The sequence below is a fragment of the Eumetopias jubatus genome, unplaced genomic scaffold (genome assembly GCF_037043125.1).
Source record: "Eumetopias jubatus isolate StellerSeaLion01/CBP00866 unplaced genomic scaffold, mEumJub1_p1.0 scaffold_10, whole genome shotgun sequence".
Classification (NCBI taxonomy): Eukaryota; Metazoa; Chordata; class Mammalia; order Carnivora; family Otariidae; genus Eumetopias; species Eumetopias jubatus.
This window is the reverse complement of record NW_028274816.1, coordinates 52418084-52440016: the sequence shown is the minus strand read 5'-3', so window position 1 is coordinate 52440016 and position 21933 is coordinate 52418084. Positions and strand designations below refer to the sequence as shown.

The following is a 21933-nucleotide window of genomic DNA, read 5'->3' as shown; positions in this document are numbered from 1 at the left end:
GACTTTCTTGTGACCACCATGACAAATTACCACACACTGGGTGGTTTAAAACAAGAGAAAGTTTATTCTACCACAGTTCTGGTGGCCAGAAATCCAAAATAAAGTATTGGCAGGACCACATTCCCTCCAGAGACTCTAGGAGACATTCTGTCCCTTTCCTATTCCGGCTTTTGGTGGTCGATGGCATTCCTTGGCTTGTGGCTGAATCACTCCAGTCTCTGCCTCTGTCTTCACGTGGCCTTCTCCTCTGTGTGTCTTCCCTTCCATTTCTTATAAGGACACTTTTCATTGGATTTAGGACTCACACAGAAAACCCAGGATGATTTTATCCCAAGATCCTTAATTTCATTGTATCATCAAAGAAACTTTTTCCAAATAAGGTCACATTCACAGGCTCTGGGGTTTAGGACATGGACATATCTTTGGGGGGGGGGTCACCATTCAACCCACTACAGCCAGCCTAACCCTCTGGTCCAGTCCCTGATGGGATTAGGGGTGATATTCAGAACAGCACACATGGGGCTTCCCCTAAACTGTGATGAGTCCCCCTAAGTCTAGGTTTGCCCTGCAGTCTACAGGAGTGGGCGGGGCGGGGGGGACTTGGAGGGGCAAGCAGGAGGCCCCAGGAGAAATCTGCCAGACAGACTCAAACATGGACCCCCAAAGACCACCAGCCCGAACCCCAAACACAGTCAAGTTTTTATTTTTTTTATTTTTTTTTAAGATTTTTTTTATTTATTAGAGAGAGAGAGAAACAGCATGAGAGGGGAGGTCAGAGGGAGAAGCAGGCTCCCTGCCGAGCTGGGAGCCCGATGTAGGACTCGATCCCAGGGCTCCAGGATCATGACCTGAGCCGAAGGCAGTCGCTTAACCAACTGAGCCACCCAGGCGCCCCACAGTCAAGTTTTTAGAAAAAGAACGGCTTTCTAAATATCACGTGCAGGGGTGCCTGGGTGGCTCAGTTGGTTGAGCGACTGCCTTCGGCTCAGGTCATGATCCTGGAGTCCCGGGATCGAGTCCCGCATCGGGCTCCCTGCTCAGCAGAGAGTCTGCTTCTCCCTCTGACCTTCCCCCCTCTCATGTACTCTCTCTCTCTCTCATTCTCTCTCTCAAATAAATAAAATCTTAAAAAAATATATCACTTGCAGTGTGGGACCCTTGTGTAGATCCTGGCTAGAGAAAAATGGCATAAAATACATTTGGGGACAAACAACAAAAGTGAAAATCATAAACCGGACCTCATCAAAAGTGAAAACTTTTGTGCTTCAAAGGATATCATCACAAAAGTGAAAAAAAACCCCGCAGAACAGGTGAAAAAATTTTGCCAACCACATATCGGATCAGGGACTTGTATCTGCAATATACAAAGAGCATACACAACTCAATAATAAATAAACAAATATTTCATATTAAAAATCGGCAAAGGATATAGACAGACATCTAAAGAAGATATACAGGGGCTCCTGGCCGGCTGTCGGTGGAGCATGCAACTCTTGATGCGACTCTTGAGGTTGTGAGTTCGAGCCCCACCTTGGGTGTAGAGATTACTAAAAAATAAAATCTTAAAAAACATTTTTTTAAAATAAAGAAGATATACAAAGGACCAATAAGCACGTGGAAAAATGTTCAACATTATTAGCCTAAGTGAAATGCAGATGAAAACCACAGTGAGATACCACTGCCCACCCACCAGCATGGCAGAATCACAGATGGATAGTATGAATCCTCATACACTGTTTGTATGAACTGCTTTGGAAAATATGAGGGCCGTTCCTCAAACCATGAAACATCGAGTTACCATATGATGCACCCATTCCATCCCTAGGCATATGCCCAAGAGAAAGGAAAACATACATTCCTCCAAAACTCTTACATAGCACTTTGTTCCCAATAACCAAAATGTGGAAACAACGCAAATGTCCATCAACCTATGAATGGACAGACAAATGCTGTATATCCAGACAGTGGAATATTATCTGATCATAAAAAGGAATGGAAGGGGCGCCTGGGTGGCTCAGTCAGTTAAGCGTCTGCTTTTGGCTCAGGTCATGATGCCAGAGTCCTGGGATCGAGCCTCGCATTGGGCTTCCCTCTCAGTAGGAAATCTGCTTCTCTCTCTCTCTCTCTCTCTCCCCCCCCCTCGGGGCCCCCCTACTGCTCATTCTCTCTCTCTCAAATAAATAAATAAAATCTTTTAAAAAATGGGGCGCCTGGGTGGCTCAGTCATTAAGCGTCTGCCTTCGGCTCAGGTCATGATCCCGGGGTCCTGGGATCAAGCCCCGCATCGGGCTCCCTGCTCCACGGGAAGCCTGCCTCTCCCTCTCCCACTCCCCCTGCTTGTGTTCCCTCTCTCGCTGTGTCTCTCTCTGTCAAATAAATTTTTAAAAATCTTTAAAAAAAGGAAAATAAAGCTGTTCATATATTTTAAACATAGCCTTTCAGCAAGTCTGGGGCAGATCCCTACTGCTCTGTTACCAATGACCACAGACTCGTGGGGAAGTTTGAACATGGACGGGGTATTCGACGTTAGGGAATTATGATTCTGTCGGGTATTGCCAATGGCATGAGAGGGAATGCTCATCCTCGAAGAGAGGCAGCTAGAAGCATTCAGGGAGAGTGTGATGACGTCTGTAATTAAGTCGTAAATGTTCCAGAAGAAAACTAGTAGATGATAGAGACAAATGGATGACAAATATGACCCAAAAAATGATGACTCTGTGGTGGTTATGTGATTGATTTTCTTTCTGTTTGTATGTTACACATTTTTCAAAATAAAAAGATAAATACTTTCCCCTCTATGTAAACATCAACATCAGGCAAATGTGTGTCTGTATCCTATTTAGAGAGGAAAACAGATTGGATGGAAATTCCCAGTTTAAGTAAACTCTGGGGAGGGGGCCTAGGTGGCTCAGTCTGTTGAGCATCCGACCCTTGATCTCAACTCAGGTCTTAATCTCAGGGTCGTGAGTTCAAGCCCCACATTGGGCTCCACGCGGGGCCAAAGGAACAAATTTTGGGGATATCAGGTGCTAAACTCCCACCTCATGAAATGTAAGCTCTCCAAGAGCCAGAGTATCTGAGGCCCTGACTGCTGAGATCCGCCCGCAGCCTGGCGCTGGCCCCTTCGCCAGGCGGTTGCCCCCGCCGATCCGAGGACAGCCAGCAGCCAGGGCGGGCCTGGCACGGGGCGCTGGAGCCCAAAGGGAGGCCAGCTCCAGACTGCACTGCGTGCTCCAGAGACCCACGGTCAGGTGCAGCCTCTCTCCATCAGCCCTTACCCCTGCTGGTTTCATTGCCCCGAGCTGCCGTTGCGGACATGCAGGTGGCCCACTGTGCAAGGATCTGCCTGTCCACTAGAGCTGTTGTGTTTTATGACAGAATGTCTTCTAAAGCTGGTGTGATTTCGCTTGTTGAGGGTGAAGTGAAAACGTCTGTGCATTCGAACACTGGTGGAGTTGGGGCCGCTGGGGCTGGCGTCCCTCCAGGTCTCTAGGAAGTCCTGTGCTTTAGCTCACACCGCTTCTCATATCCTGGTGACAAAGGCCAGCTACAAGGCAACCCGAGGCCCCCCGAAGGGTCCGAAGGGTCTGGGCAGTCAGGCTACCTCCTGCTGCAGATGCCAACTCAGGAGGGAGGAAAATTGGAAACCTGGGTTTGGAAGATGGAGCCAGATAAGGGAAGAGACTGGAAGATTTGAAAAGATGGCAAAGACTGACGCCACATGCAAGGTGACAGCTCAGCTACTGACAGGCAGCTCAGTAAAACTTGTACTGACAAAGCAAAGAGTTGAGGAAGACTTTGATTCGAGGCCAGTGCAACGGGGGAGCACGACTGAACTCAGCCCTCCTGAAACACAGCTGGAGAGATTTTAAATTGGAGCGAGGGAATTACAGGCCATCTTTGTTGGCTAGTCAGCCTTCCTTAAAAGAACAGTGGAAGTTCTCATAAAACCCTGACAGAAGGTAGTTTTATATCTCCTTTTGGAAAGGTGACCCGCGGAACTTAGGTCCCTCAGAGCCTGGGAGGTAGGGGCACTGTCTGCGGGAGGATTCATTTCAGAAGGATGGACCTCTGAAGCCAGTCCCTGGGTCCTAAGACTGACATGAGGCTTCGTAAAATTTTTTTAAAGATTTTATTTATTTATTTGAGAAAGAGAGAGAGCACGAGGTGGGGGGAGGGGCTAAGGGAGAGGGAGAAACAGACTCCCTGCTGAGCAGGGGCCTCGACTGGGGGCTCGATCCCAGGACCCTGGGATCATGACCTGAGCCAAAGGCAGATGCTTAACCAACTGAGCCACCCAGGCGCCCCTTTTAAGGAGACATAGATACATCTCAAAAGGGACAGAGAAAGAATCTGCAATTAGAAGTGATAATTCCCAGGGCGCCTGGGTGGCTCAGTCGGTTAAGCGTCTGCCTTCGGCTCAGGTCATGATCCCAGGGTCCTGGAATCTAGCCCCACGTTGGGCTCCCTGCTCAAGGGGGGCATCGGCTTCTCCCTTTCCCTCTGCCGCTCCCCCCCCCACCTCCACTAGTGTGCACACACTCTCTCTCTCGCTCTCTCTGTCAAATAAATAAAAAAAATCTTTAAAAAAAAAGAAATTGTAATTCCCACTTCTAAAGGAAATGCTCTAAGAAAATGGAATCGTGGCCCCAGTGTCAGGAAGAACCTGTCTAGAGTTCAGTGAATCTGAGGGGAACATGAAGGCCTCTGGTTTGTGACTGCTTGAAACTGCTTTCTGCTCAGCAGGAGGGCAACTCTGCTACATCTCTCAGACCTGGTCTGCATCTCCATCAGCAATCTTCGGTTATGAAGAGGAGCAGAACGGGTAAGAGACAGTGAATGGCCTGAATGTCATCACTCTGAAAGCTGTGCTTGCTGGTATTTTCCATGGAGACACATTTCTCTCTATCGTCACTTCCCTTTGATCAAACATTACCCCCAAGGAAGGCTATTCTTTTTTTTTCTTTTAAAGATTTGTCTATTTATTTGAGAGAGAGAGAGAGAGAGCGACGGGGGTGGGGTGTTGTATGCACAGGGAGAGGGAGAGAGAACTTCAAGAAGACTCCCCACTGAGCTCCCAACAGGGGCTCAATCCCACAACCCTGAGATCATGACCTGAGCCGAAATCAAGAGTCGGATGCTTAACCAACTGAGCCCCCCAGAAGCCCCCCAAGGAAGACTATTCTTGATCCTAAAACATGGCTGGTCTCACTGGATTTGTCCTGATTATTTACACAGGTGCAGAAGGGTCGCATATCCACCGCAAAGATGGCTCTGATGCAGGTTTTCTTAAGGAATCTCAGATTGGATGTCTAACAGCCTCGTCCCTTTAAAAAAGCCTCCCCCATCAGATTTCTTCTGCATCTCTACAGCTTTGCGTGACATCCTCTCTCCTCCAGGTCCCCAAAATAGCCATCAAGTTGACCTTAGCTCCTTAAAGGGTAGGGTCATATCTGATCCAGTGGGCGTCAGTCTCAACTAGGACATTGGAATCAGAGCCTTGATTGTCTCACCAGTGTTTTCAAGTATATCCCATTAACAAGAGGAGAGTTTTACTGAACCCTCCATGCTGTTCCTGCAGAGTGAGCGTTCCCTCCCTAGTGCCCCCCAGCACCCCCTCAGCATCGCACCTCCCATCTCTTCCCTCCCAAGAGCAACCCAGACCCCGTAGCAACAGAGCCACCTCCTCAGCCTTCATGACGCCCACAGCCTGGACAGAGCTGCCAAGAGACCCCGGACTGCCCCCAGCTTCTTTCTGGAATGCCTCACGAGGGAGAGGAACTCTTCATCTGCACACTCTTGGGGTGTCTTTCTCCTTCCCTGGGTGCTGGGGTCTGACTTCCAACACCCTCCCCCACCCCCACAGCAGATCTCCCAGGAGCGGCCGACCTGGCTAAGGTTGGCAAAGGAGGACCAGTTTGGGGATGGACCTGAACCCCTTAATTCCCCTGCACCCCTCCCCTAGTCTTGGAGGACTCCACTGGACAAAAAGCAGCAGGTTGCTTTCAAGGAGGAAATTCCCACAGATAGGGTCTCAGCACCCACCTCTTCCACCAACATCTCATTTTTCTGGGAACATCCTCACTCCCAACTAGAATGTGGTTTTTTTTGTGGGGATTTTTGTTTGTTTGGTTGGTTGGTTGGATTTTTAATGGACCTTGAGAGCTTGTTTGGAGGTTCTAGAAGGGCAGCGCAGCTACTCATATACCCTTGACCGAAGAACGGTCCTCCTCTATCAGGGAAGGTCGTCCTCTGGACTGAGCGCGAAGCTTCAGGAAGGACGCACACAGAGCGGTGAGGGAGGAAGGGGACACCCCCCCTAGCCAGCCAGATTGGCCAAATCAACCCTGGCGATCCATGGGGTGACAGATGTCACAGCCAGATTGCCCCCACATCCTTTTGTTTTAAACTAGAAAGTGTTTTGATGAAGAACTGCAAAAATGTAAGCATGTGTTTGTCTTCACTGGGAGTAATGATTCTACGAATGTCCAAATGTCTCCCCTGAAGAGCTGTCTCTCCCCAGGCTGGAGCCCTCCACCTGCTAACTTGGGCCTCCTTTCTGCAAATGTAGACCTCCGGGAATAGTTACACGTGCAGTGGGCTTCTCCTCAGCCGGCCGCCATCCACAGATATGGCACATTAGCAACACATCTGGGAACGTCTAGAAACCCCCATCGCTCCTCTGCTCACACCCACATTCCATTTTCAAACGTCTCAAATAGTGCTGTGCAGTAGAAGTACAGCGGGAGAATCATATGTAATTTAAAATTTTCTAGCAGTCATATTTAAAAACAGAAAAAGGGGCGCCTGGCTGGCTCAGTTGGTTAAGCATCGGACTCTTGATTTTGGCTCAGGTCATGGTCTCAGGGTCCTGAGATTGAGCCCCACGTGAGGCTCCCTGCTCAGCACGGAGTCTGCTTCTCCCTCTCCTTCTGCCCCTCCCCCTGCTCTCTCTCGCACCCCCCCCCCTTAAATAAAAAAGGGGACTGGGGAGTTGTTTAATGGGTCCGGTTTCAGGGTTATAAGATGAAGAGTTCTGGAAACAGATGGTGATGATGGTTGTACTACAGTGTGGATGGATTTAATACCACTGAGCTGTACACTTAAAAATGGCGAAAATGGTAAATTTTATTATATATATTTTACCACATTAAAAAATTTTAAAATACCCAGGTGAAATTCACTTTAGTAATATTTTTATTTATCCCATTATGTGGAAAATATTAGCATTCCAATACATTTTTTAGATTATTGAACCGTTTTATATTTTTATCATACTAAGCCTTTGAAATGCGATCTGTGGTTACGCATCCTGCACGCCGCAGTTCGGACCAGCCACGTTTCAGTGGCCACTTGCGGGCCCTGGCCACCGTACTGGACGGCCTTGATCATCAGCAAGCATCTCCCATCCTCTCTGCAAAGACCCACGTGTCCCCTGCAACCCTCTTGCATGCAGTTCATTGGCAAATAAACCTGCAAACCTCCCTCCTGGGCAGCAAGCCCCACCGGCCAGCCCCTCAGTCTGGATGCAGACAGATATCTTCAGAGAATGCATTTGCTCAGGTTGATTCCCAACCTTGGCAGGTTGATCTGACTGCAAACGCCCCCTCCTTTGCATAAATTTGCATCTCATTCATGTGTCAATCAGAAGCACCTAGCAGGGCCTCAGATGGTCATCTCGAAGTCAGGGAGGTGGTGGTGTGGGGCTGAGCAGGAGGCCCCCAGGTGTCCCTCCTCCTGCTTCCCCTCAGGCTCTTCCTCCACCTCTTCCTCGATGAGGCTCTCTTCCTCCTCTTCCAGGAAGGTGACCAGTTCCTCCCGCAGCGCCCCCATCTCCAGCCCCAGACTGCACAGCTGGCCCAGCAGCTGGATGTCCACTTGGCGAAGGTGCCCCTGCCAGTGGGAAGGTGGAGTCGTGGGCATCCTACCCCGGAGGTGGGGGGGGGCGGGTAGGATATCAGCATGCCCCTGACCTCAAACCTATTCGAGTCCTAGCCAAGATTCTTTGCTTGACCAAACTTCAGCTAAGCTCCTAAACCTTCTCCCAGGCCCATCTGTGCGCTTCCTTGTAAAATCCTGTTTTACCAAGAATCTCCCATCCTCCATGTCTGATCGCTCCCAATATCTCATCTGTTTACTCGTCCCCCATCCACGTCCAGGCCCCACCTCATCTCCCCCACCTGCCTCCAGCATGAATCCTGTTGGTCCATTAAGCCAGATGCCTTGCCTAGTGATTTCCCATCTGCTGAGCCCCACCCTCTCCTTCACTAGAAATCCCCACTTGCTCCTGCTGTGCTCAGAGCTGAGCCCATCTCTCCACGCCCTCCCCTGCCCCTCTCCCCCACCCGCTGCAGTGGCCCCTACACCTACCACTTCACCGTCTTTAATAGATGCTGTAAACAAGCTTCTCTTTAGCAATCCGGGCCCGCGGCCCATGGCAGGGTCCTCACCTTGTCCCAGACCTTGACTGTCAGCTGGCCTCTCCCAGGGGCTCTTGATCTCTGCCTCTGTCTCTCCCTGGCTTTGTCTCTCCATTTCGTCATCCCTCACTGTCTCTGTGTCTCTGTGCCTCCCTTCGATGTCTCTCTGCCCCCCCCCCTTGTCTGTCTCTGCCTCTGTCTCTGTCTTTCCATATCCCTTTCTGGGTCTTATTTCTCTGCCCCTGCCTTTGACTGTCTCTATCTCTCCATCTCAGATTTAATCTGAGTCTCTGTCTCTGTTGTTGCTCTCAGTCTCTGCTTTCTATCTCTGTCTCTCCCTCTGTTCGTCTCTCTGTCCCTGTCTCTCTCGACTCCTGTGTCTCACTCTTTGGATCTCTCTCTCTGTCTCTCTGCTTGTTTCTCTTTTATTGTCTCTCAATTTCTGTCCTTCAATCTCTGGTCCTTTGCAATTCCATTCGTTTCCATACACGCACCTGTTCTCTCTCCCCACCCCCACCTGCGCCCCATCTCTTGCCCCTCCGAACCCCTCACTCACCAGCTCCTTCCAGATCCACAGCAGACTCTCCCTGGCACCTGCAGTGTCTGCCCCTGGGGACAGGAGGGTCTGGCCAGCTCTCCCCACTGGGGGGACCTCCCTCAGGGCCCGGGGAGGGGGGCCCAGCCCCGGGGGCACCAGTCCCGCCTGCCTCAGTTGCCTCCACAGCTCCATAGTCCCTGAGCAGTGGCAGCCAGGAGCAGAAAGTGACAAGGTCCAGAATGACCCAGTCCTCTGAGGAGCCGGTGAGGCGAGGGGGGAGCAAAGGGCATGAGGAGGTGCCTGGGTCAGCATTTCAAAGTCCGCTCTCCGGTGAGAACTGACAGCCTCTCCAGGATTTTCTTCCTTCTAAAGTCTAACTTCAACTCTGCTCACAAGAGTCCAGCCACGGCCCCTCTGGCAGAGGCAAAACCTCCACCCCCTTGACCCCTCCTCAGGCCTAACCCCTCATGGGGGCTGGGTGCCTGTGGGTGGCTGGCCTCGCCTGTCCTGCCCTGGCTCTCTCCTGGGTCCTTCCCCACCCCCTCCTCCTCAGCCTCCATCCTTCCTTCCTCTCTACTCTCTGGCTTGCTCCAGCTTGGACCTTGTCTTCTGCACTTGGGCCACCCCAGGGCTTCCCAGTTAGTGTGTCCGAGGAGCCCCGATCCCTCAGCTGTGGTACCTCAGTGTCCAGGCTACCAGCCAACTGAGCAGCCAGTTCTGCTGACCCCTGACCTGCCCACAGGTACCATCACTGTCAGCGCGGGCCCTGCCATGGCAAAAAGTGGGACGCGGGCTTCCCTCCGCTTCCAGAAGCCGCCACCACCACAGCCCTTGGCTCATTGCCCCTTCCCTGTATCACTCTTGCACCTACCATCACATCTCGTACTGACTGACCCCCTGCCTCGATCTAACGGGACCCTTGTCATCAAATTGGCCCCTCCTGATGGCCCAGGATAACCTCCCCATCTCCAGATTCTTTTTTTTAATCTTTTTTTTTTTAATTTTAATTTTTATTTTTCGACAGAGAGAGAGGGAACACAAGCAGGGGCAGGGGGAGAGGGAGAGGCAGGCTTCCCGCTGAGCAGGGAGCCCGATGCGGGGCTCGATCCCAGGACCCTGGGATCATGACCTGAGCCGAAGGCAGACGCCTAACGACTGAGCCACCCAGGCAGCCCCCATCTCCAGATTCTTAACTTGAACACATCTTCCTTTTACCATATAAAGTAACAGATTCACAAGTTCCGAGGATCAGGGCGTGAATTTTTTTGGGGGGTCCGTTATTCAGCCCACCACACCTGCCTTTCAAACCTGTCACTTTCCCAGTCTCCCCGTCTCCCTAAGTGGCATCCCTAGCCCTTTAGTTTCTGGAGCTATTGGCTCAACCTTCAAAATAGACTCATAATCTGAGCACTTCTCACCAGTTCCTATTGCCCCACCCCTGCTCCTGTCTCCATTCATCTCTTGCCCGGACTCCTGCAGTAGCCTTTTTGCTGGCTCCCACTTCCACCCTTGCTGCCTGAAGTCTGTTCTCCACCTGGCAGAAATGATATATATATTTTTTAAGACTTTATTTATTTATTTGGCAGAAAGAGAGAGAGCACAAACACAAGCAGGGGGAGGGGCAGAGGGAGAGGGAGAAACAGGCTCCCAACTGAGCAGAGAGCCAGACACTGGGCTCGATCCCAGCACACTGGGATCATAACCTGAGCCGAAGGCAGACAACTGACTGAGCCACTCAGGCGCCCCGAAATGATCTTTGAAAAACATAAATCAGGGGCGACTGGGTGGCTCAGTCGGTTAATCGTCTGACTCTTGATTTCAGCTCAGGTCATGGTCTCCCGGTCATGGTATTGAGCCCCGAGTCGGGCTCTACTCAGCACAGAGTCTGCTTGTCCCTCTCCCTCTGCTCCTCCCCGCACTTGCTCTCTCTGTATCTCTAAAATAAATAAATAAAATCTTAAAAATAAATAAATAAAAGGCATAAATCAGACCATGATATGCCCCTGAGAATGGAATTCGGCACAGTCAGCTTCCTGCCCACCTCTCTGACCTCATCTCCCTACTTCTCTGTGCCAGCTGGGTCCCACCCCTGGGCCTTTGCACTCACTGTTACGTCTGCCTGGAATATCTTCCCCCCAGATCTTTGAATTGGCTGTTTTCTTCTCATCCTTCACCTCTGCTTAACTATCACCTCTTCAGAAAGGCCTTTGCCGATTCCCTTACCCCCTAGTCACCGCCAATTATTCTGCCTGTTCTTATGTGCCTCTTATCAAACATTATCTGAAATTATCTCACTTATTCATTTGTTTCTTGTCCATCCTCTCCCCACCTGGAATGTTGACTCCCTGAGATAAGGTCTGTCTTGTTCACCATGGTCACCTGAGCACCCAAAACAGTGTAGGCCACGTGGCAGGTGTTCAGTAAACCTCTGCGAATAAATGAATGATTCTACCCACAAGACTTCACAGTAAATCTTCACACTGAGAGAGAGCGCTGGACTCCAAACTGAAGTCGCGATCATAATACTTTGAGATCTCACCTCTCTTACCCTAAAGTCTAACCTCACCACCCACTAGGCCTTTTCCTTCCCTGACCCAGGCGTAAAGAATGACTGGGTCAGTTTCCTAGTCATTAAGGAGGTAGCGAATGAAAGCTGGAGGAAGAGGCAAGGTCTCACTGTAAGGACCACAGAAATGGCATTCGAAGCAATCTCTCAAATAGAGTAAAAAGTGCGGTGCCTTTAAAAGGAGAGCTGGAACATGGACGGGGCGTGGCCATAGGAAAAGACGTCTCAGGCTGAACCTTGTGGGTGGACTGAGAAAAACCGGCCCCTTCCGTTTACGTAATCCTAGCAAGATGGCGGCGCCCAGGGCGGTAAGTGACCGGGACTCCTAGGGCCCCAAAATTGAAGTCCGCTTTGCTGCCTCCGCCTTCAGGGTTTCTGTCAGCACCCAGGGAGCAAGGGGCAAGAGAGAGCAGGAGGCCTCTCCCGCTAAGGCTCATGCTGGGAGCGCCGACATGCGACCTTCGGGAGCCGAGAACGATCGGAGCGAGTCGCAGACAGCCGGGGCGCTTTAGAGAGGAAGCGGGGCGGGGACTTCGTGGAGAGAAACCAATGGGGAAGCAGGGAGCGCGTTCCGAAGATGGCGCACCCAGCCAATCAGAGGAAGAAACCCGATTGTGGGCGCTGGGAGTCGGGCGGGCGCGAGTGGGCCCTTCCAGGGAAGCGGGTTTGGGTGAGTTTGGTGGAGAAGCTGGGGTTTGAGGTCCAAGGGTAGGAGATCAAAGGATACAGGTGAGGGAAGCTCATGGGAGAGCTATGCATTTTTATGGAAAGCCAAAGGGACGGTGGAGGTCGGGGACAGGAACCAAAAGGTGAATATGGGAGTTCCAAGGGAAAGACCTAGGGGAAACTAAGGGGAGAATTTGCGATATTCGAGGAGAGAATTTAGGAAGAAAGACCTAAAGTCAAGGAATGGATTTAGGGAAGACTAAGGTGAGTGGTTGGGGACCTAGGAATTTTTGAGGGAAAATAAGGATTTGGGCAAATTACCGAGAAAATTTGGTTGAAGCAGAAAAAGAAATTGGAGCAGGCGAAGAGAACACTGAAGGGAAATTGAAGGAAGAGTTTGGGGGCTTTAACAGGTAAATTAAGGGTGGTTTGGAGAGAAATTAAGATATTTTGGGGTTAAGAAATTGGTTATTCAGGAAGACTCCAGGGAAAATTGGATAAAATTAAGGGGGTATTTTGTGGGAAATTAAGAGGTCAGATAATAGAGGTCTTAAAAATAAGGGTTTAGGAAAAGATCGGAGGGAAATTGGAAAGACCAAGAACGTTTGGCCAAATCAAAGAGAGAATTTAGGTTGATTAAGGGGAAGAACTTGGGACAAACGTGAGGAAATTTGGGGGAATCTCAAAAGCAGAATTTGGAAGTTCTGAAAGGAGAATTTTGTGAACCAGGAAGAAGCAGTGTGTGGGGGGTGTGCAGCAGGAGGAGGACCAAGAACAGGGGGATCCAACTCTCTCACAGGAGGCTCCAGGCTCAGCCTCTCCTTTCCTGCCCTCCCCAGCCCCTGCACCTGGTGACGCCAGTATGGAACCGGGGTACCAGGGGCACTCGTGGCCTGAGCAGGGCAGTGGCCCCAGAGGGCAGTCAGAAGAAGGGGAGGTCCCTGCTCCGGTTCCTGGCTGACCGCTTCTATGACGTGCAGGCTCTCAGGGAGTACCTGCTCCGAAAGCAGGTGTTGAAGGTGCACCAGAAAAATCGGTGAGCGCTCTTGGTGGGCAAGACCCTGCTGCTGGGGCCTTACCAGGCAGAACTCAGAACCTGCCCCTGCAGCGGCTATACCGGCCCGCCGAGTTGCATCCTCTCTGGCCACACCCTTCCCAAGGGCTCCAGCTCATATAGGTGACCCGCTGCCCACCATCTCTTGGAGGTCACGCCGGCACCTCAAACCTAACATGGCCCATGGCAAACCCTTGATTTCCCCCTAAGAAAGTGCTCGCCCCCAAGCCTTCCCATCCCAGGAAACGGCAGCACTGTCCCCAGTTACTCAGGCCAAATTCTAAGGAGTCTTCCTGATTCTTCTTGCTTCTCTGTCTTCCACATCCAGTCCACCAATAAAATACCAGACCATCCCAGATGTGCCCAGTTGTTAAGCTCCTCACTGTTCGTAGCCTGGTCTGAGCCCCTTCATTTTATGGTTGGTTGAGCACAGTAATCTGAACTGGTCATCTTTTGCCCCCTCCAGTCTGTTATGCTACAAGTCATCCAAAGGACTCAAGAAACTATAAAACAGAGGGGCGCCTGGGTGGCTCAGTTCGTTAAGCATCTGCCTTTGGCTCAGGGTCGAGTCCCATGTCGGGCTCCTTGCTCAGTGGGGAGCCTGCTTCTCTCTCTCCCTCTGCTGCTCCCCTTGCTTGTGCTCCCTCGCTCTCTCCATCAAATGAATAAATAAAATCTTAAAAAAAAAAACTAAAATAGAAAACCACCACCTTGCTTAAAGCCCTCAAATGGTTTCCCGTTGCAACTACAATAAAAGCCAGACCCCAAGCCTAACACCTGAGCTTTGAGACCCCTACCAGGGACTCCCCTTACCCCCACCAGCACGGCACCCTTATTGTTCTGCCTTCCTAAGCTGAGCCTCTGAGCGTTTGCACCAGCTGTTCCCTTGGCCCGGCAGGCTCTTGCCTTGACTTTTGAATTTCTTCCCACCACTCAAATCTCTGCTCAAGCGTCACCTCCTGACACCCAAACCGAAGTAGCCTTCTCCATCTCCAGCCCTGGCCCAAGCCACTCCTGAGTCAGTCCCTCTGTGTTACTTCCATCATGGATTTGCAATTTGCTCTTAACTTCCAGGTTTCTTACCTGTTTCCTTCTGTAAATTAGCCTCACAGAGCAGGGACCGCTATCTGCCTTGGTCCCCAGCACTTAATGGACACTCAGTAAATATTTGCAGCCTGGCTCAGTCCTGGTGCTGTGGACTCTGACCCTCGAAGCGGCAGGGGGGCGTGACGCCGGGGTGCAGTGCTCAGCCTCGGCCACTGTTCTCTCCACAGGCCCTTCACCTACATCAAGGAGCGCTTCGGTCCCCACGCCGCAGGCGCCTATTTCATCCTGAAGCAGGGAGGCGCGGTCAAGTATGAGGGCAAAAGTGTCAGCAGGGGGTGGCGGGGTGGCGGGGGGGCGGGGGAAGGCTGTGGAGCGCTGAGCCCGAGGCTCTTGGGACTTCTTGTGCGGAGCTTGTTCCTGAGCTTCCGCTCTGTCACCTGTAAAGTGGGGTGGTGGTTGTATGGAACCTACAAGGTTTGCTGGGAAGATTCGAAGACATTTTGCAGTGGAAGCGCTTGGAACAGGCCTGGCACAGCACAGGAGCTCAGTAAATGTCGCTGTTCCTTTTCCTTCCTTCTCCCCTTCCTTTCTCCTTCTTCTCTTCCTCCTCCTATTTTTTCTCCCCTTTTCCCTCTTTTCTGAAAAACATAGCTCATGCACCTATCCCTCACTTGGCTCCAACTAAAATGTTCCCTTGGTTTGAGCACCTTCCTCCAGCACTTTCCTCAGAAACAGCACACAAGTCTTTTTTTTTTTTTTTTTTTTTTGCTAACCTATGAAGACTTGTATTCTCGCCCTTTTCTGAGGTTATCGGAGTTTTTCAAATAGGGGCTCAGTCTGTTGAGCGACTCTTGATCTTAGCTCAGGTCTCTATCTCAGGGTCGTGAGTTCAGGCCCCATGTTGGGCTTCACGCTCGGCATGGCGCCTACTTAAAAAAAAAAAAAAAGGCCAAACATCGCATCTTTCGTGGGAATGTCGGGGACCCAGGGAGACCCCACGTTAAGGGCTTTGCGCAGGGCCTGATGTGTAGCAAGTGCACCAGACGTGGTGCGACCACGTCATCACACGGGGCTGGGGAGGGGAAGTGCCCTGCTCACACCCGCTGTCCCCTTCCAGGTTTCAGGGCAAGGAGTGGATCCGGTCAGATGCGCGTGGCCACTTCTCTCTTGACTTCTTGAAGTTCCAGGCGGTTCCTGTAGAGGCCGTCGATGCCAGTGGATGTGCCATCAACTACCAGGGCCTGGACAGCGTCTGTGAGTGGGCGGAGACGGCGGGGCTGTTCATTTGCCCTTCGGTGGTGGGCTCCAGAAAGGACCACAGTGCCTCCCCCCCCCCCCACAGTGGCCCTGAAGGAGCTCCAGTCCCTGTGGCTGCAGCGCTGTCCCCACGTGGATGACTGGTGTCTCGGCCGCCTCCACCCACTGGCCAACTCGTTGCAGGAGCTCTCGCTGGCCGGTTGTCCCCGAATCTCCGAACGGGGCCTCGCCAGCCTCCACCACCTGCAGTGAGACCGCAGCTCAGGCTGGGCCCCAAGCTTGGGGGGGGGTGGGGGGTGGAGCAGGCAGTCGGGCAGTCCCCATAGCCCTGCCTCCATGACCAACCTGGAGCGCGTGTCGGGTCTGCCCAGGCGAGCAGTCGCAGTGAATCTGTCCCCGGGGGGAGGGGAGGGGACGGACAGACACAAAACCACTCCTGGTTTTTCTTCCTTTTTAATGCCAACTCGATGTTTACACTGTTGCAAACAGGAGGAGCTGGAGTGTGCATCTGGGGTCCCCACGGTGGATGTCTGTCCCTGGCCAGCTCTCTCTAACATTCTCTGGGCAGCTACAGGGCTCGGGGCTGAAGCTGGGGCTGGCGCACCCCCCCTCCACACCCTTCCCCACATGGAGGCCCTCCTTACGCGGGCCTCCCCTTGCTGCCTCCCCTCAGGAACCTCCGCAGGCTGGACATCTCGGACCTCCCCGCCGTGTCCAACCCGGGCCTCACGCGCATCCTGGTGGAGGAGATGCTACCCAGCTGCCAGGTTCTGGGGGCTGACTGGGCCCAGGGCCTCCCATCAGGGCCGGAGGAGCAGTCCCGGGACACGGCCAGCCCCCTCCCTGCCTAGGCCTCGGCCCCCCTCCCCATCAAGCTGGGCAGCAGCGGGGCTTCCGTCTGGGTTCACTCCACATGGGGGGGGGCGGCCGGCACCGCCACCAGGTCCAAGGGGAGAGCGGGAGGCTGGCGTACCTGTTCCTCACCTCAGGGGCTGGGGCTGGCTGCACCCCGGGCTGAAAGGTCACAGCTCCTGTGTCATCGGTCAGGCCACTCTTTCCACAGGCTTCTCTCCTGAGTTCCAACAGCCTCCCAGGCCTGGGGGAGGTAAGCCACCCTCGGAAGCTGCACTCCCCCAACCCCCTGACTTCCCCATACCTGGCCACTACCACGTCAAGAAACCCCTGCTCTTGACTTGTCCAGAGACCCTTCTCAAAGTATCCTTACTCGAACGTGCTGCCGGCCCGGTTCCCTGTGGGGCACCCCTCAGCTCACCGCCCGCTGCAGCATCCCTGGCCTCCACTCGCCAAACGCCCGGAGCCCCCCTTCAGCCCCCGGCGTTCCCGCTAATCCGTCCGCTCCAAATGCAGCTCTTGTTTGCTCCGTGAAAACAGGCCCTGGCCTTTGCGGTAGTTTTCCCTCGCTAAGTGGCGTGGTAAGGCTTGTCGGTAGAGGGCGCCCGAGAGACCCCCAGGAGGAGAGCCTCGGCTTCCGTGGGTGAGCTCTGCGCGCTCCCGGGCTCCTGCCGGGCGCGCGGCCTCCCCAGCAGGTGGTTCCTGAAGTGCCAGGCGGCCGGCAGCTTCCCCGGCCCCCCCAGCAGTCTGAGAGCAGTGCCCCCCACTGAGGCACCCGCCTGCGGAGGGCTCTCTGCTGCGTCCCAGAGGGGGATTTCAGCAGATGCCAAGGCTCCCTCTCCGTGAATCCTTTATTTCAATTCGCTGTTCAAAGTCAACAATTCCTGATGTTAAACTTCACCCGCTCGAATTAGTTTGGTTTTTCTCTCCTGACTGGATCCGCACTGATCTGGCACTGGCATCTGGAGTGTACCAGGAGACGGACGCACAAAGAGGGGATTTGGGCTTGGTTCCGCGGCGTTGGGAAGCGGGCTGGGGAGACCCGCGGCGGCGGGCAGGCGGTGGTGGCCCAGCTCTGGCCCAGCTCTGGCTGGGGGGGTTGGGACGGGGTGCCGGCTGAGGAGCCCAGGGAGCCCCGGAAGCCCTGCGGCCGCTGCACCTGACCACCATGGCGGTAACGACAACTCCAAAGATAGGTGCTGGGCAGACTGCGGAGCGCCCTTGAGCGCTCACAGACGAGGACAGCCTCTGGTCTGTTGGCTCAGCTCAGGCGGCCTGAGAAGGGGATGGCGAACTTCCGTGCTGCCCCCCCGAGGTCCTAGGAGCGCTGAAACCGCGGCATTTAAGCCTGCGGGCTGCCAAATCCCGTCTCGACCAGTTTCTCATGTGCAAGTGAGGGCGCCGCCTGGTACACAGAGGGACCCTGAAATCTGGAATGGGGTGGTCGATCTCGAACCCCCTAGTCACTCGCGGGTCCGTGCCCAGTGTGTGAGGGGACCAGCGGCTTGCCTGGGCTGGAAACCCTGTGCGCCCCTGCTCTCACCAGACCCCCAGGCTTACGCCCCAGCAGGCTCCGGGGCGCAGCTGCCCACGAGGACCCCGAGGAAACAGCCTCTACACTAGAAGATTGGCAAACATACAGTCAGAAACCTGGGGGGGGGGGCGGCTCCAGTCTAAGGGTGTTAGACCAGTGACTGCCAAGTTCACGGTCTGGGGCACGCACTTGAGGTAACGAGATAGCTAGCTAGTGCTGCTGGGTGGCTCTAACGGCTTTCTCAGGTCGCTGACTAGAACTTGGACTCGAGCGTGGCCTCCGGTTACTGAGGCACGGAGCTGAGCCTCCCTGGCATAATCCGGAGGGGGCACCCAGAGCTCAGGGAGGGTGGTCTTGGACCAGGTTGCTCGTGTGGGAGCCGCACGTCCACCCCCTACTGTGTTCCACAAGAAGGCACCTCTTGGGTCATTCTCGATGATGGACTGCCCTGTTCCCACTGCTGGGTGGTTTCTCCTGATTGGACTCTGATGCCCGGAGCAACCCAAACCGTACCTTGAGATGTGCAACCACCCCCAGGAGGGGCAGTGTCAGGGGAAGTGAGATGGAGAGGGGGGAGCTGTGGGGGCGGGGGCCCTGCCCCCTCTCCCAAGCCCGGGGTGGGAGGGGGAGGCTGGGAGACCCCTCCCTGCCCCGGGGGCTCCTGGCCATCCTTGCCCACTCGCTTCTAGGGCATTAATATCCAACACTTCCTCTGCACGCTCTTCCTCCAGCTGCTCCCACGGGCTCCATTACTCAAACTTGGGGGTTGGAAATCAGCTCTGGACAGATAACCAGCGGCTGCTGATAGACAGGGTGCCAAGGATGAGAGGATCCAGACAGTCCTCCCAACCCAGGATGGAAAGAAGGGGGTTAGGCCAGGCTCAGTGGGGCCCTTGCTCAGGGATAAGGAGGCCCTGCCTGCCCACCTCCCCAGACGGCTGATGCAGCCCCAACAGCAGGGGCCCCAGAGGGCAGGGACGCAAACACAGGCAGACACCCTCTCCTGTCCCGGGGGGCCGGATGTGAGTGTTCCCAGAGTCACCGTGCAGCTGTAGGCGGGGCTTGGGGGGGGTGGACGGGGTGGGGATGGATCTGCGCCCCCGCAATGCAAACACCGGGGCACCAAAGGGGGCGGAGGAGGTGCGGGGCTCAGCTCAGCTCGAGGGCCCCCGGTGCCCCCACCCCACCCTCCACTGGCCTCTAGCTTGGCACCCCCCTCCCCCGCCCCTTCCATCTAGTCCCCTCCTGCTCCTCCCTGGCTCCGGAGGTCCGCAGACGCCCTTCTCAGTCCCACCCCGAGGGTCACCCACCTGCCTCTAACGTCTCTCTTCCCTCCCGCACGGGGGCCTCGGTCTACCCGGGATCTCTCACTCCCGGTCTCCACATCCCTCCCCTCCCTCTCCTCTCCCCCTCCCCCTCTGTCCCTCCTCTCCCTTCCCCCGCCTGCCCCAGAGGTCTCACCCACCCCTTCTTCCCCACCCACCCAGTTCACCTCTCCTCCCCACCAGCCCCCTCCCCACCCCCACCCTGACTCCGGCGGCCACAACACACCCCACCCCGGGCACAGCCGACCCATCCCCTCTGCACATTCGCTGCCGCCGCTGACTCCAAAGCCAGGCGCCAGCTGCGCCCCCCCCCCCCCCCCCGGCCCGCCCAGCTCTACCACTTTGGGACTCTGCCTGTCCCTGGGCCATCTCGCCATTGCCCAGCCCAGGCTCGGGCCTGGCCCCTCAGCAGCCCCCCCCCCGACTCTCCCAGGCCCCTGGCTCTCCCCGCCGGGCCTCGCCGGGTCCCCCGTCTGTGTCTTTGGCCACCCTGCACCTTTCCGCTGTCTCACCAGAAAACCAGCCCCAACACGCCTAGAGCCCCATCCCTGAGGTCGGCCTCCTTGCCCTGCCCTCCCCTCCCCTCCCCTCCCCTCCCCTCCCCTCCCCTCTCGTCCCCTCCTCCCTCGGCCCCGCCCCAGCCCCTCCCGGCCCCTGGGGCCCTGGCGGCCTCCCTCCCCGCCCCTCCCCGCCCCTCCGGACTGGCTGGGCAGGGCTCCGACTACAGCACCGCCGCTAGGCAGGGGCAGAAGGGAGGGAGCGGGAGCGGGGGGCCTGACCAGAGGCCCCGGACGCCGCGCAGGCGGGAGCTGGACCCAGAGGTAAAGAGAAGGGAGCAGGTCCCTGGCCCCCCTTCCCTGGGGTGGGGACTGTTGGGAAGAGGGAGGCTGGGTTTCTAGAAGGTGAAAGGGCTGACCCTGTGATTCTGACTCCTGATGAGGAAAGGAAGGGGGGCTGGAATGGCCGAGTCCCCAGTCCCTGGGGTGGGGCTGCGGAATAGGTCGGTGGAATGGGCTGGGCTGGGCCGAGCAGAAAGAGCAGGGTGTCGAAAGAATTTGAACAGGGTTCCAGGCTCCAGGAATAGGGAAGAGCTGGGTCCTCAGCGGGGGGCGGGGGGGGGGGGCGCAGGTTTAGGGGCTGGGGCGGAGAGAAGGGGCTACAGGGGCCAGCGGGGACTGCTGGTGCCCATCCCTGCACCCCAAAAGCCTCTGTGGCTCCTTTGCAGCTCCCGCGGCCACCCCTTCCCTGGGCTGGGTCATGCGCTGCCCCAAGTGCCTTCTCTGCCTGTCAGCGCTGCTCACGCTCCTGGGCCTCAAGGTATACATCGAGTGGACGTCTGAGTCTCGGCTAAGCAAAGCCTACCAGGGACCCCGGGACACCCCACCAGGCCCCACACCCGCCAGCCCCGAGCCCACCCTGCCAGCTAACCTCTCTACCCGTCTGGGCCACACCGGCCCACTGCCCTCAGCTTACTGGAACCAGCAGCAGTGGCGGCTGGGGTCCCTGCCCAGTGGGGACAGCGCGGAGGCAGGGGGCTGCCGGGCTTGGGGGGCCGCCGCTGCCTCCGAAATCCCGGACTTCAACTCCTACCCTAAGGGCCTCCGCCGCTTCCTGCTGTCCGCAGCCTGCCGGAGCTTCCCGCCCTGGCAGCCCGGGAGCGGCGGCGGCCAAGTGGCCGGCTGCTCGGGCACCGACGTCCCCTACCTGCTGCTGGCCGTCAAGTCGGAACCGGGGCGCTTTGCGGAACGGCAGGCCGTGAGGGAGACGTGGGGCAGTCCGGCTCCCGGAGTCCGACTGCTCTTCCTGCTGGGGTCGCCCGAGGGTGAGGGGGGGCCCGACCTGAGCTCCCTGGTGGCCTGGGAGAGCCGCCGCTACAGTGACCTGCTGCTCTGGGACTTCCTTGACGTCCCCTTCAATCGGACGCTCAAAGACTTGCTGCTGCTGGCCTGGCTGGGTCGCCACTGCCCAGGCGTGAGCTTCGTCCTGCAAGCTCCGGATGATGCCTTCGTGCGCACGCCTGCCCTTCTGGACCACCTGCGGGGCCTGCCACCCAGCTGGGCCCGAGGCCTCTACCTGGGGGAGGTCTTTACCCATGCCAAACCCCTCCGGAAGCCCAGAGGACCCTTCTACGTGCCCCCGTCCTTCTTTAAAGGTCACTACCCGGCCTACGCAAGCGGGGGTGGCTATGTCATCGCTGGGCGTCTGGCCCCCTGGCTGCTGCAGGCCGCGGCCCGCGTGGCCCCCTTCCCCTTCGACGACGTCTACACGGGCCTGTGCTTCCGTGCCCTGGGCCTGGCACCCAGGGATCACAAAGGCTTCCGCACAGCCTGGCCGGCAGACCGAACGGCTGACCCCTGCGCATTCCAGGACCTGCTGCTGGTGCGGCCCCTCAGCCCCCAGAAAAGCATTCGGCTCTGGAAGCAGCTGCGGGACCCCCAGTTCCGGTGCTGAGCCTGGGGGGAGCTGGGGAGAGGAGGGGGAGGGCGGCCGTGGCCCACACCCGGGTGCCCGTCCCTGGCTCGGCCTCTCCTCCTGGGCCTCAGCGTGAGGGAGGAATCCTAGCATCGTGACCGCCTGAGCCCCTCTGGGGCCCTCCCAGGCAAGGGGGCTGGGCAGCAGGAGGCAACAGACTGTTTTTGTCTACTTCTTGTTTTTTTTGAAAAATATGCGCCCC

General features: G+C 55.8%; 3 protein-coding genes and 1 long non-coding RNA gene across 5 annotated transcripts; 2 read left to right on the top strand and 2 right to left on the bottom strand.

The window, feature by feature from the left end:
* Positions 1-7665: 7665 nt before the first annotated feature.
* ERICH4 (glutamate rich 4) lies at positions 7666-9150 on the bottom strand. The gene is made up of 2 exons (XM_028095806.2): positions 8977-9150; positions 7666-7893 (listed from the first exon to the last, which is right to left on the bottom strand). Exons 1-2 carry the CDS (start codon positions 9148-9150, stop codon positions 7666-7668), a joined length of 402 nt encoding a protein of 133 aa, XP_027951607.1.
* A 2623-nt stretch (positions 9151-11773) lies between these two features.
* Positions 11774-16832, top strand: DMAC2 (distal membrane arm assembly component 2). Of its 2 annotated transcripts, XM_028095804.2 has the most exons (7): positions 11774-11832; positions 13030-13226; positions 14519-14599; positions 15409-15545; positions 15634-15796; positions 16222-16315; positions 16612-16832. In XM_028095804.2, exons 1-7 carry the CDS (start codon positions 11815-11817, stop codon positions 16738-16740), a joined length of 819 nt encoding a protein of 272 aa, XP_027951605.1. In that variant the 5' UTR covers positions 11774-11814; the 3' UTR covers positions 16741-16832. The 2 variants fall into 2 exon arrangements, with proteins under 2 accessions (XP_027951605.1, XP_027951606.2); XM_028095805.2 differs by lacking the exon at positions 16612-16832 and having other exon boundaries at positions 16222-16482.
* Positions 15228-19106, bottom strand: LOC148163222 (uncharacterized). Its single transcript, XR_015769167.1, has 3 exons — positions 16522-19106; positions 15894-15938; positions 15228-15791 (listed from the first exon to the last, which is right to left on the bottom strand). It is a non-coding gene; the product is annotated as an uncharacterized LOC148163222 (long non-coding RNA).
* Positions 19107-19948: 842 nt separating this feature from the next.
* On the top strand, positions 19949-21928 carry B3GNT8 (UDP-GlcNAc:betaGal beta-1,3-N-acetylglucosaminyltransferase 8). The gene is made up of 2 exons (XM_028095802.2): positions 19949-20080; positions 20485-21928. The coding sequence occupies exon 2, from the start codon at positions 20517-20519 to the stop codon at positions 21708-21710; it is 1194 nt and encodes a 397-aa protein (XP_027951603.1). The 5' UTR covers positions 19949-20080; positions 20485-20516; the 3' UTR covers positions 21711-21928.
* The last annotated feature ends 5 nt before the right edge of the window (positions 21929-21933 follow it).

Excerpts from the sequence above, each read along its gene's own strand:
- DMAC2 (XM_028095804.2), top strand. Across the intron at positions 13,227-14,518 it reads AAGGTGCACCAGAAAAATCG|GCCCTTCACCTACATCAAGG; the intron begins GTGAGCGCTCTT and ends TTCTCTCCACAG. Across the intron at positions 16,316-16,611 it reads AGATGCTACCCAGCTGCCAG|GCTTCTCTCCTGAGTTCCAA; the intron begins GTTCTGGGGGCT and ends CTCTTTCCACAG.
- B3GNT8 (XM_028095802.2), top strand. The coding sequence starts at position 20,517 with ATGCGCTGCCCCAAGTGCCTTCTCTGCCTGTCAGCGCTGCTCACGCTC.
- ERICH4 (XM_028095806.2), bottom strand. The coding sequence starts at position 9,150 with ATGGAGCTGTGGAGGCAACTGAGGCAGGCGGGACTGGTGCCCCCGGGG. Across the intron at positions 7,894-8,976 it reads TGTGGATCTGGAAGGAGCTG|GGGCACCTTCGCCAAGTGGA; the intron begins GTGAGTGAGGGG and ends TCCCACTGGCAG.